Raw genomic sequence first — 11,318 nt, forward strand, 5'->3', positions numbered from 1 at the left:
ATCATGATGACATCATGCAACACAGCTGTTTTAAACATTTATGTTTTTTAACATAAAATCATCATATTAGAGTGATTTCTGAAGGATCATGTGACACTGAAGACTGGAGTAATGATGCTCATAATTCAGCTTTGATCACAGGAATAAATTACATTTTAACATATTCAAATAGAAAACAGTTATTTCATAATATTTCACTATATTCCTATTTTTATTGTATTTTTTATTAAATAAATTCAGCCTTGGTGAGCAGAAGAGACTTCTTTCGAAAATATTTAAAATCTTAATGACCTAATATATATGTATGTATATACAGGTCCTTCTCAAAAAATTAGCATATTGTGATAAAGTTCATTATTTTCCATAATGTAATGATAAAAATTAAACTTTCATATATTTTAGATTCATTGCACACCAACTGAAATATTTCAGGTCTTTTATTGTTTTAATACTGATGATTTTGGCATACAGCTCATGAAAACCCAAAATTCCTGTCTCAAAAAATTAGCATATTTCATCCGACCAATAAAAGAAGTGTTTTTAATAAATAAATAAAAAAGTCAATCTTCAAATAATTATGTTCATTTATGCACTCAATAGTCAATACTTGGTCGGGAATCCTTTTGCAGAAATGACTGCTGCAATGCGGCGTGGCATGGAGGCAATCAGCCTGTGGCACTGCTGAGGTGTTATGGAGGCCCAGGATGCTTCGATAGCGGCCTTAAGCTCATCCAGAGTGTTGGGTCTTGCGTCTCTCAACTTTCTCTTCACAATATCCCACAGATTCTCTATGGGGTTCAGGTCAGGAGAGTTGGCAGGCCAATTGAGCACAGTAATACCATGGTCAGTAAACCATTTACCAGTGGTTTTGGCACTGTGAGCAGGTGCCAGGTCATGCTGAAAAATGAAATCTTCATCTCCATAAAGCTTTTCAGCAGATGGAAGCATGAAGTGCTCCAAAATCTCCTGATAGCTAGCTGCATTGACCCTGCCCTTGATAAAACACAGTGCACCAACACCAGCAGCTGACATGGCACCCCAGACCATCACTGACTGTTGGTACTTGACACTGGACTTCAGGCATTTTGGCATTCCCTTCTCCCCAGTCTTCCTACAGACTCTGGCACCTTGATTTCCGAATGACATGCAAAACTGAGCAACAGTCCAGTGCTGCTTCTCTGTAGCCCAGGTCAGGCGCTTCTGCCGCTGTTTCTGGTTCAAAAGTGGCTTGACCTGGGGAATGCGGCACCTGTAGCCCATTTCCTGCACACGCCTGTGCACGGTGGCTCTGGATGTTTCTACTCCAGACTCAGTCCACTGCTTCCGCAGGTCCCCCAAGGTCTGGAATCGGTCCTTCTCCACAATCTTCCTCAGGGTCCGGTCACCTCTTCTCGTTGTGCAGCGTTTTTTGCCACACTTTTTCCTTCCCACAGACTTCCCACTGAGGTGCCTTGATACAGCACTCTGGGAACAGCCTATTTGTTCATAAATTTCTTTCTGTGTCTTACTCTCTTGCTTGAGGGTGTCAATGATGGCCTTCTGGACAGCAGTCAGGTCGGCAGTCTTACCCATGATTGCGGTTTTGAGTAATGAAACAGGCTGGGAGTTTTTAAAAGCCTCAGGAATCATTTGCAGGTGTTTAGAGTTAATTAGTTGATTCAGATGATTAGGTTAATAGCTCGTTTAGAGACCCTTTTCATGATATGCTAATTTTTTGAGACAGGAATTTTGGGTTTTCATGAGCTGTATGCCAAAATCATCAGTATTAAAACAATAAAAGACCTGAAATATTTCAGTTGGTGTGCAATGAATCTAAAATATATGAAAGTTTAATTTTTATCATTACATTATGGAAAATAATGAACTTTATCACAATATGCTAATTTTTTGAGAAGGACCTGTATATATATATATATATATATATATATTTATTTAATATTTTATTTTTATTTTATTTTTTTAAACAAGACATATAACAAAGCTTTTAGAAATGCAAGAATTGCAGCCTAAACTAAATTGTCTAAAGCTATTAAAATCATGCAAATTATTGAATCATTAACTTCTCTATATTATACATGATTTTGTTTTATACACTCATATTAACACACGTACATTTTTGAAAGTATTATTAAAAAAACTAATAGAAGAGATACTAATAGTAGAAGAGATCTAGTCCTGATATGCAAATGAAGGTTAACAGTTAATCTTTATGGGCCTCTTCCCAAAATCAGAAGAAAATAAATAATAATAAACAAATATTAATATTTAAATATAAAATACATAATACAAATATTTAAATATATTTATTTATTTTAAAAAAAACATCAGTACAATTTTAGTTCAAATCATAAAAAATATTACCAATGTACAAATTTGCTTCACTTGTTTGTTTGTTTTCTGAGACCAACTGGACATTTTCTAAGATGTGAATCATCCAAATGTTCCTCTGCTCTTTCTTCTCTTGTGATATCCAGTGCTTTACCGAAGTGATCATATTCAACACATTCAATAATGTTCCTAATGATTGACAGATGCAGCAGCCAATGAGTCCAGAGTGAAAATGTGCTGCTGAATCTGATTGGCCGTGGGTTTGAGGGCCCAGTAGAGTCTCTGCAGCGCTTGCACGTCCTCTAGAGCATTATGGGCCGCGTATGAAACTCCCAGAAGGCTCTTCACCAGGTCCTCCTGCTTGAAGCTCTGAAGGCCACTGTCTTTGAGAAGCTGTCGGGCCAACGGGAGTGTGTCCACAAATCCACACAGGTGTTTCTGGAAGTCTGACCTGAGGCTGAACTCATCCAGAGCTCTGACCAAAACAGGACAGTCGAACCTGCGGATGTTGTGACCCACCAGGAGCGGCCGACCCAACATCTGGAGAAAGGTAATGAAGGAGACCAGGGCTTCTCGGAGAGAGCTGGTGAGAAGCGGCCTGTGGTGGAGAAACAGACGCTGGCGTCTCACACTGAAACCTGTGATCCTGGAAGCGCTGGGTTGCATCGGACGACGAGGAACCATGAAGAGGTTGAAAGTGTGACTCCCACTCACTGCCGCCAGCTGGACCAGATCACATGAGCGGTCTGGAGATTCACAAGATATGCAGAAAGTAACATTACTGTATATTTACAGTCAAACCAACAATTACTCAGACACCAGATATAATTTGTGATGTTTGTTTACTAGTGTGTGCAGGACTCTATAGTTCATTTATGTAAGTGAGGATAGCAAAATAAAGTAAAATAAATAAATAGTAAATCGCATCCAAAATAACAGTTTGTGTTTACATAATATAAGTGTGTGTATTGTGTATAATTATTTTGTATATGTACATGCATGTACGTATATATTTAAGAAATATTTGCTTATATATATATATATAATTTGTAATATATATAAATAACACATTTTTCTTAGATATATACATGTATGTCTGTGTATTTATATATACAAAATAATTATACACAGTACACACACATATGTTATGTAAACACAAACTTTTATTTTGGATGCGATTAATCGTTTCACAGCCCTAATTTGGGAGCAAAAATGATTGGGACACTTTGAGCTGATCATGTTTTGCTGAAGTGTTTTTTCTTTAATTGCTAATGCACATTTTTACACCACAGACTGAACAACATGAAGCATTGCTTGATAATTGATTGAGCTAAACTGGTATTATCTAATTGTGTAGTTAAATTTAACAGCTGACAGATATTCAACATAATTCATGTGTGAGACAGTCTAACAGAAGGACGAACAAAACCAGTGAAATATCAATTCTTGTCATATTTTATTACCATTTTCTAAACTATAGCGAATAAACTGTGATAATGTGAGGAATGTTGCAGGTGTCTAAATACATTGTTTTGACTGTGTATACACCATACACGCAATACCAGTCAAAAGTTTGGAACATTACTATTTTTAAAGATTTTGAAAGAAAGTCTCTTCTGCACATCAAGGCTGGATTTATTTGATCAAAAATACAGAAAAATCTGTAATATTGTGAAATATTATTACAATTTAAAATAATGGTTTTCTATTTTAATATATTTTAAAATATAATTTATTCCTGTGATGCAAAGCTGAATTTTCAGGATCATTACTGCAGTCTTCAGTGTCACATGATCCTTCAGAAATCAGTATAATATAATGATTTATTATCAACGTTGAAAACAGTTGTGCTGCTTAATATTTTTTTTATAACCTGTGATACTTTTTTCGTGATTCTTTGATGAATTAAAACGTTTTTTAAAAAGACCAGAATTTATTTAAAATAGAAATATTTTGTAACATTATACACTACAGTTCAAAAGTTTGGGGTCAGTATTTTTTTTTAAAGAAATTAATGTTTTTTTTATTGACAGTAGAGATTTATATTGTTAGAACAGATTCCTATTTTGCATAAATGGTGTATTTATTTATCAAGGAATCCTGAAACAATTTCACAGGTTATAAAAAATATTAAGCAGCATGACTGTTTGCATTGAACTTTCAAAAGTTGCATTTGAACATAGAAAACCATTATTTAAAATTATAATATATTGCTGTTTTTTTCTGTATTTTTGATCAAATAAATACAGGCTTGATGACCATACACGACTTTTTTCATAATATTTCATAGACTAGGATTTGAGAATATGATTCCTAAAAATGATGTTACCAAGCCGTAGGTAACTTATGTTGTCAAAACTGAGCAGAGACTAGCATGGAAGCTACATCATTTACACATTTCTCATGGTTAATAAGGAATTGGTTTATAAAATCACATACCCAGACCAGTTGTTTCTAAATCAAAGAACACAGTACACGGTGGATGCTGAGAGCTAGAATCCATTACTCATTTTAAACTAATCGGATGTTGCTTTTCCGTCTGGTCTGCTATGTTGAATGTTTGGATCATGAATATTAATTACGGTACGACATGACGTTTGTCAGTAGTCCAAACTGATTGGCTTAAAGGTGTACGTCAGTAGGCGGTCGCTAATCCACAAGCGAATGAACGAACGCTCATGAGGGCGTGTCCTATGCATAACAATGTTCATCGATTGGACGCTCCTAACAAGAACGTCACCCTGAATGAATAAATATTCATGTTATAAACCTTCTACTTTAAACAGCGACATCAGGTGGACTGCAATAACCAGTCTATTTTTAAAAGAGTTAATACACTGTTTTTGGTGTAAATATTATGTTTTTGAAAGTATTTCAAAATCACACAAGTGTTTTTTTTTAAATAAAACAATTTTGATCTATTTTTTTAATCAGCACTTTTATTTTGAAAAGTGGCTCTAGTGATTTATGTACGGGCTAGAATAACGCGCCCGCCCGTGCATGTTTATGCCGTTACCCCCATAATTCGTGCACGTCTGATCACGTCTAACCTATTCGTCTAACACACTCCACTCTGCTTCTGGCTCTCGTTATAGATCTTGTGTTTTAAGCTATAAGGGCATATTAAGAAAGCACGCGTGCGTTGCCCTACATCTCCGTGTTTTGGTAAAGGATTCATTGTCTCAGGGTAAGTACATCAACTCATATTCAATAAACAGGGCCGTTATATTCACAGATTATTACTTATTTACATCGTATTGAATCTTGCTATCTACGCTTTGCATTATGTATATATATATATATATATATATATATATATATATAAATAATGAATTATAACGTTATAAGCACACACATTATGGAATTCAATATTTTATATAAAAATATGTGTGTGTGTGTATATATATATATATATATATATAAATAATGATGATTATATAATATATATTTTACATCACTAATGAAACATTTGTATGTCTAATTTATTTTCATGTGTTTCAGAATCATGGCTTCTCAGGTGAGGCAGAACTTCCATCAGGAGTGTGAGGCGGCCATCAACAGACAGGTTTACCTGGAGCTGTACGCATCATACGTCTACCTGTCCATGGTGAGAGAGCAGGCATTTATTATATCAGTGATCACTTATGACTAGGGCTGTATTATTATAATGAATAGTCTTCAGGGGTTCCATACTTACATTGCTTATTTATATTTGTATATAACCTGCTGTACATACACATATTGTCTATTGTGTATATTTATATTTTTATCATCCGTCTATGCCGTGGAAGCTTCTGTCATCAAGACAAATTGTATTTGTAAACATACTTGGCAATAAAGCTCATTCTGATTCTGATATGGGTTCATGGTTGACTTTTGTTCTCTCCAGGGATATTATTTTGACAGGGATGACAAGTCTTTGCCCAATTTTGCTAAGTTTTTCCACGAGCAGTCTAAGGAGGAGAGAGAACATGCAGAGAAGCTGATGAGTCTGCAGAACCAGAGAGGAGGACGGATCTTTCTGCAGGACATCAAGGTACGGGACAGGGCAATCGAGTTAGAAGTTCATCAGCTGGAGAGAATGAGCATTTGTTATGTGTGTGTGTGTGTGTGTGCACAGAAGCCGGATCGGGATGAGTGGGGCAGTGGTCTGGAAGCGCTGGAATGTGCTCTGGCTCTGGAAAAGAGCGTAAATCTGTCGTTACTGGAACTTCACAAGGTGGCAACTCAACACAACGATCCACATGTGAGTACACAACAAATAAGGTCATGACATTTTAAAATTGGCGATTAACTGGGTTATCTTCAACTAAAACTAAACCATTACAAAACATTGTTGTTTTAAAGTGGAATAAATGTAAACTGAAATTAAATATGTAAAAAATAAAATAAAAAAATAATAAAAATGGTTTTAACTTTAGTTAACGATAACACTGTTAATTACTCATTCTAATTTGTCAAAAAATATTTTTTTAAAAGACATTAAATTATTTTATTTAACTTTCATGCAATTTTAAGTACTAATATAACTAAAATTTAAATATATAAACATAAAAAACAATAAAATGACAAAAACACACTATAACTATAAATGTATATTAATTATAAAAAAATGTACTATGAATTATTTAATAATCACATGCCTGGAAAAGTCAAGAAAACTATAGTTAATATAAATTATAAACCACTTCATTGGTTATAAATTTCTCTTTGTTAGAAATGATTTTTGAAAATCCTTCTAAAGTAATCAGTAATCACTCCTGCAAAAGTTACAGTAGTTCTTCAAGTCAATAAGTTTGGGGACCTTCATAATTTGACTGGTAATGTGTCCAAAAAATCAATGAGTACTTTATTGTAAGAGATGTGAGCTTTGTTGGTCAGTTTTTCAAATGGGAGTTACCCAGAATGCCAAATCAGCCGGCTGGAAATAGACCTAATTTATACATTCGATCATCTCCTGTTGGGAGGGTTTGAGCTCAGACTGGTAGTTTAGCATCAAATTTGTCTGTGTGATCTCAAAGTCTGACCCTAGATCAGATCACGCCTGTAAAGAGTTTAACTGTATGTAGAACCCATGAATTAAAATCACCACCTGTAATTACTGCAACTCATTGTTAGTGGGAGAGCAACTAAAACCTGTTCTGAAGTCAATGGCGCAATATGTTTAATTTTTTTTGTTATTTAAAATGAGCCTATGGGCGGGTCACAACACGCACACACTCTGCTTATTACACACACACTCTGCTTATTACACACACAGGGACGCGCAGCAGCACACAAACATGCCAAATATTAAACATAAAAGGATTACAGTGTAAAAGATTATTATTGTGTACTTAAAGATATGGTGAATCAGGCTTGTCCCGTAGATGATCTGAGCTTTAACCTCACACACACACACACACAGCTTTAATCTCGTGTACGAGCAGATCCGCTTCCTCGCTAGAGAAGCGTTCAGTTTTTCCGCTTGCAATTTCGTCATGTAAATAGCGAATCCGCCATGGTGCGAGCACAACTGGCTTTTGAAGGGAATGGGAGATGAGACTCTGGTTGGTTTATTTCACGTTACGCCCAAAACACACCCAGTACTCATTAAGAGAATAGGGACGACCCTTCTAGACCATGCACCGACCATTTTTCCCGTTATTAAACTAGCAAAAGTGGATTCGGAACTAAAGCCCTGTTTACACGAGAACGCTTGCGGGTTAAAACGTAAAAATATTTTATCAGATGTGTCTTTCGTTTACACAGCGACAACGTTTTTGGGGCTTAAAGGATTAGTTCACTTTTTAAAAAACTTTTGCTGATAATTTACTCACCCCCATGTCATCCAAGATGTCCATGTCTTTCTTTCTTCAGTCGAAAAGAAATTGAGGTTTTTGATGAAAACATTCTAGGATTTTTCTCCATATAATGGACTTCACTGGGTACCAAACGGTCCAAGGTCCAAATTACAGTTTCTGTGCAGCTTCAAATGGCTTTAATAGATACCAGACGATGCATAAGGGTCTTAACTAGCGAAACGATCGGTCATTTCAAAAATAAATAAAAAAGTTTAAGTTTTACAAGCACAAATGCTCACCTTGCTCTGTTGTGTGATGCACGTTCGTGACTCTCCTGTTCGAACTCGTTCATCAAAATGAAAAAATCTTTTTTCGAGGCATTTCGTCCATTCAACAAACGAAATGACTCGAAAAAAGATTTGTTCATTTTGATGAACAAAGGGCGTCACAGAACAGAGCAAGGTGAGCATTTGTGCTTGTAAAACTTAAACTTTTTTATTTATTTTTGAAATGACCGATCGTTTCGCTAGATAAGACCCTTATTCATCGTCTGGTGTCGTTTAAAGCCCTTTGAAGCTGCACTGAAACTGTCATTTGGGCCTTGGACCGTTTGGTACCCAATGAAGTCCATTATATGGAGAAAAATCCTAGAATGTTTTCATCAAAAACCTTAAATTCTTTAAGCAAAAAAGTGAAACCACCCTCCAGAGTGGAAATATTAAAAACGCTCCACCGTCGCGTTCCCATCTAAAGGGTAAAAACACAAATCTGCTCACGGTGGCTCTCGTCGCGTACGCATTTACGTCACAGGCATGCGCCAGTACAGGAAAATAACAACCAACATGTCGGATTATTTCCATACGCCGGACCTTCAAGTTGCCCTAGCAGCTGATAAACGTACAAGAGTCTTTTGCTGTTCGCGTCACGTCGTTTGATTTCGCGCTACTAGGGAGAGAAGTAGAAGGAAGGTTGTACGCAGGCGCGAGGACTTAGTGTTGTTGTGTGTCAGTGCTTCACATTGCCACCTAGCCGTCTGGAGTGCATACTACATCGAATTTCACACACTTTCGCGTCACCATATGCATCCAGATTCCCCCCCCCCCCCCCATAACGCTCGTCTAAACGCAGAATAAAAAGTGATAACGCAACAACACTTTTGCGTTTTCTCTTCAGATCGTTTCCGTGTAAACATAGCCTAAGTGCACTTGCGCCGTGCGCTTTAGACCATGAGTTTAGATCCTTAAAATAGGGCCCTATATGTTTGTGAATGTCTGATGTGCTCTCCGCCGTTCTCTCACACCAGGTTTGTGATTTTCTGGAGACGCATTACCTGGACGAGCAGGTGAAGTCCATTAAAGAGCTGTCTGACTGGGTGGGCAGCCTGAGGCGTATGGGAGCTCCTCAGAACGGCATGGCCGAGTATCTGTTCGACAAGCACACTCTGGGGAAGAAAAGCTCTTAGACAGTCAGTCTCTCCTGTTTATGATGAAATCAGTCAGTCAGCCAATCATAGCCATGCTGGAAACCCTGCTGTAGTTTAGTAGAGAGCCTGCCCGAACATTTTATAAGCCGAGCTATAGCCAGGGTTCGAAACACACAATGGCCTTGTTCATTATCATTACATTCAGTAATATATGTATATATACTATTATAGTAATGAACACTAGGGATGCACTGATACTGAAATTTTGGCAGATAGCTGATAATTCTTTGTATTGAAAGCCGATAACTGATATTTTGGCCGATAAATCAACATTTTTATATAATTTTTGAGCCTGATTACAAAAACAAGTCTCACCATTAAAAGCGATGTCTCAAGCACACAATTATAATTATCTATTATAATTTTATGTAGCTTATATGACAGACTTTGCGCTGCACATGTCGCACTGAACTATATTTTCCTTTTTGAGGCAAAAAGCCTTTGATTTCAATCATATTTCAAGCAATTCAAAACCATCATGTTGAACAGTGCGCATCTGAAGTGTCTCAGTTGAAGGAAATAATACATTATTTATCGTCTTTAATACATCGGACAAAATTTCTTATCGCCCGACAACGGTAACATTTGAAATGAACATATATGGGCCGATGCCGATATGGTGGCCGATATATTGGCATCCCTAATACACACAACATTTCAAATGCAATTGATTGACAGATAAACTGTGTGCTCCTACTTCAGTGTTGTTGTGGATATTTTCAGCAAACAGTTTGCCTCGTACATTCAGATTAACAGTGTTAAAGACGGCAAATGTTATCATTCAACTGAACTGTTTATATGCCATATAAACGCATTATGTTCTTCGCCCATGCAATAAATGCACGACCCTGAATGAGTGCGGTTCAATATCGTATTTAATTCAACTACTCTGGTAAAGATAATGTTATGATCCATTTCTGATTTAAAATCAGTCTGAGCTAGAAACACATCTTCATATTTACTGTTAAAGCTTCACATTACAGGTAGACTACATTCTTTGACAAACATCTATTCGCACCCTGGCTATAGCCCAAATACCATATTCACACCACATTTAGTGCTTTAATTATATGCAATATTCTATATGTAATCATTCAAACTAGTTGATCTCAATAAAAATGCCTAAAATGAGTGAAGTTGTATGTGTATTTCTTTTAGACAGAACTGTATGGTATTCACTGGCAGGAAGTAACAAGGAAGAAAAAGTGACCACAATAGTTCAAAAAAAGAACAGAAGACATTTGAGAATAATCATGCATAATTAATGAAGTTTGAGAATAGATGCATAATTTATGAAGCTTTTCCTGGCTATGTGAAAGTGAGACAGCAAAAAAAAAAACTAATCTAGACCGATAACAACCTAAAATGAAAACTAGTTATTTTATTTCATTTTAATTTAACTAAAATAGCAAGCTAATTTCTGTTGAGTTTAATTTTAAGTACTAAATAACTAAAATTCAAATAAAAATGAATTACAAATAACTATTTTAGATATTTGAAACAACAAAAATAATACTCAAACTAAAATAAATATGAAAGCAGAAATATATATAAAAAAACTATAATAGGATATTAATGATACTTAAAATAACACACTTAATAAGTGACTTATTAATCACAGGTCAAGAAAAGTCATGGAAATTCCTATTCCTAGCCAAACATGTTAAACAACTGCATGCTAACTATAAACGTTCTGCAGTAAAATCCAGCCGAAAGTGAACAAG

The 11,318-nt window shown here is 35.9% G+C and overlaps 2 protein-coding genes across 2 annotated transcripts; one reads left to right on the forward strand and one right to left on the reverse strand.

Moving 5' to 3' along the window:
* Positions 1-2,284: 2,284 nt before the first annotated feature.
* Positions 2,285-4,910, reverse strand: plex9.2 (PML-like exon 9.2). The gene is made up of 2 exons (XM_077209880.1): positions 4,768-4,910; positions 2,285-3,074 (listed from the first exon to the last, which is right to left on the reverse strand). Exons 1-2 carry the CDS (start codon positions 4,829-4,831, stop codon positions 2,518-2,520), a joined length of 621 nt encoding a protein of 206 aa, XP_077065995.1. The 5' UTR covers positions 4,832-4,910; the 3' UTR covers positions 2,285-2,517.
* A 198-nt stretch (positions 4,911-5,108) lies between these two features.
* fth1b (ferritin, heavy polypeptide 1b) lies at positions 5,109-10,725 on the forward strand. The gene is made up of 5 exons (XM_077209985.1): positions 5,109-5,515; positions 5,830-5,935; positions 6,218-6,364; positions 6,449-6,574; positions 9,415-10,725. The coding sequence occupies exons 2-5, from the start codon at positions 5,834-5,836 to the stop codon at positions 9,571-9,573; spliced, it is 534 nt and encodes a 177-aa protein (XP_077066100.1). The 5' UTR covers positions 5,109-5,515; positions 5,830-5,833; the 3' UTR covers positions 9,574-10,725.
* Positions 10,726-11,318: the final 593 nt, after the last annotated feature.

Source organism: Siphateles boraxobius, unplaced genomic scaffold (genome assembly GCF_051911475.1).
Source record: "Siphateles boraxobius isolate OS27281-9 unplaced genomic scaffold, OSU_SipBor_1 65, whole genome shotgun sequence".
In the NCBI taxonomy this organism is placed as follows: Eukaryota; Metazoa; Chordata; class Actinopteri; order Cypriniformes; family Leuciscidae; genus Siphateles; species Siphateles boraxobius.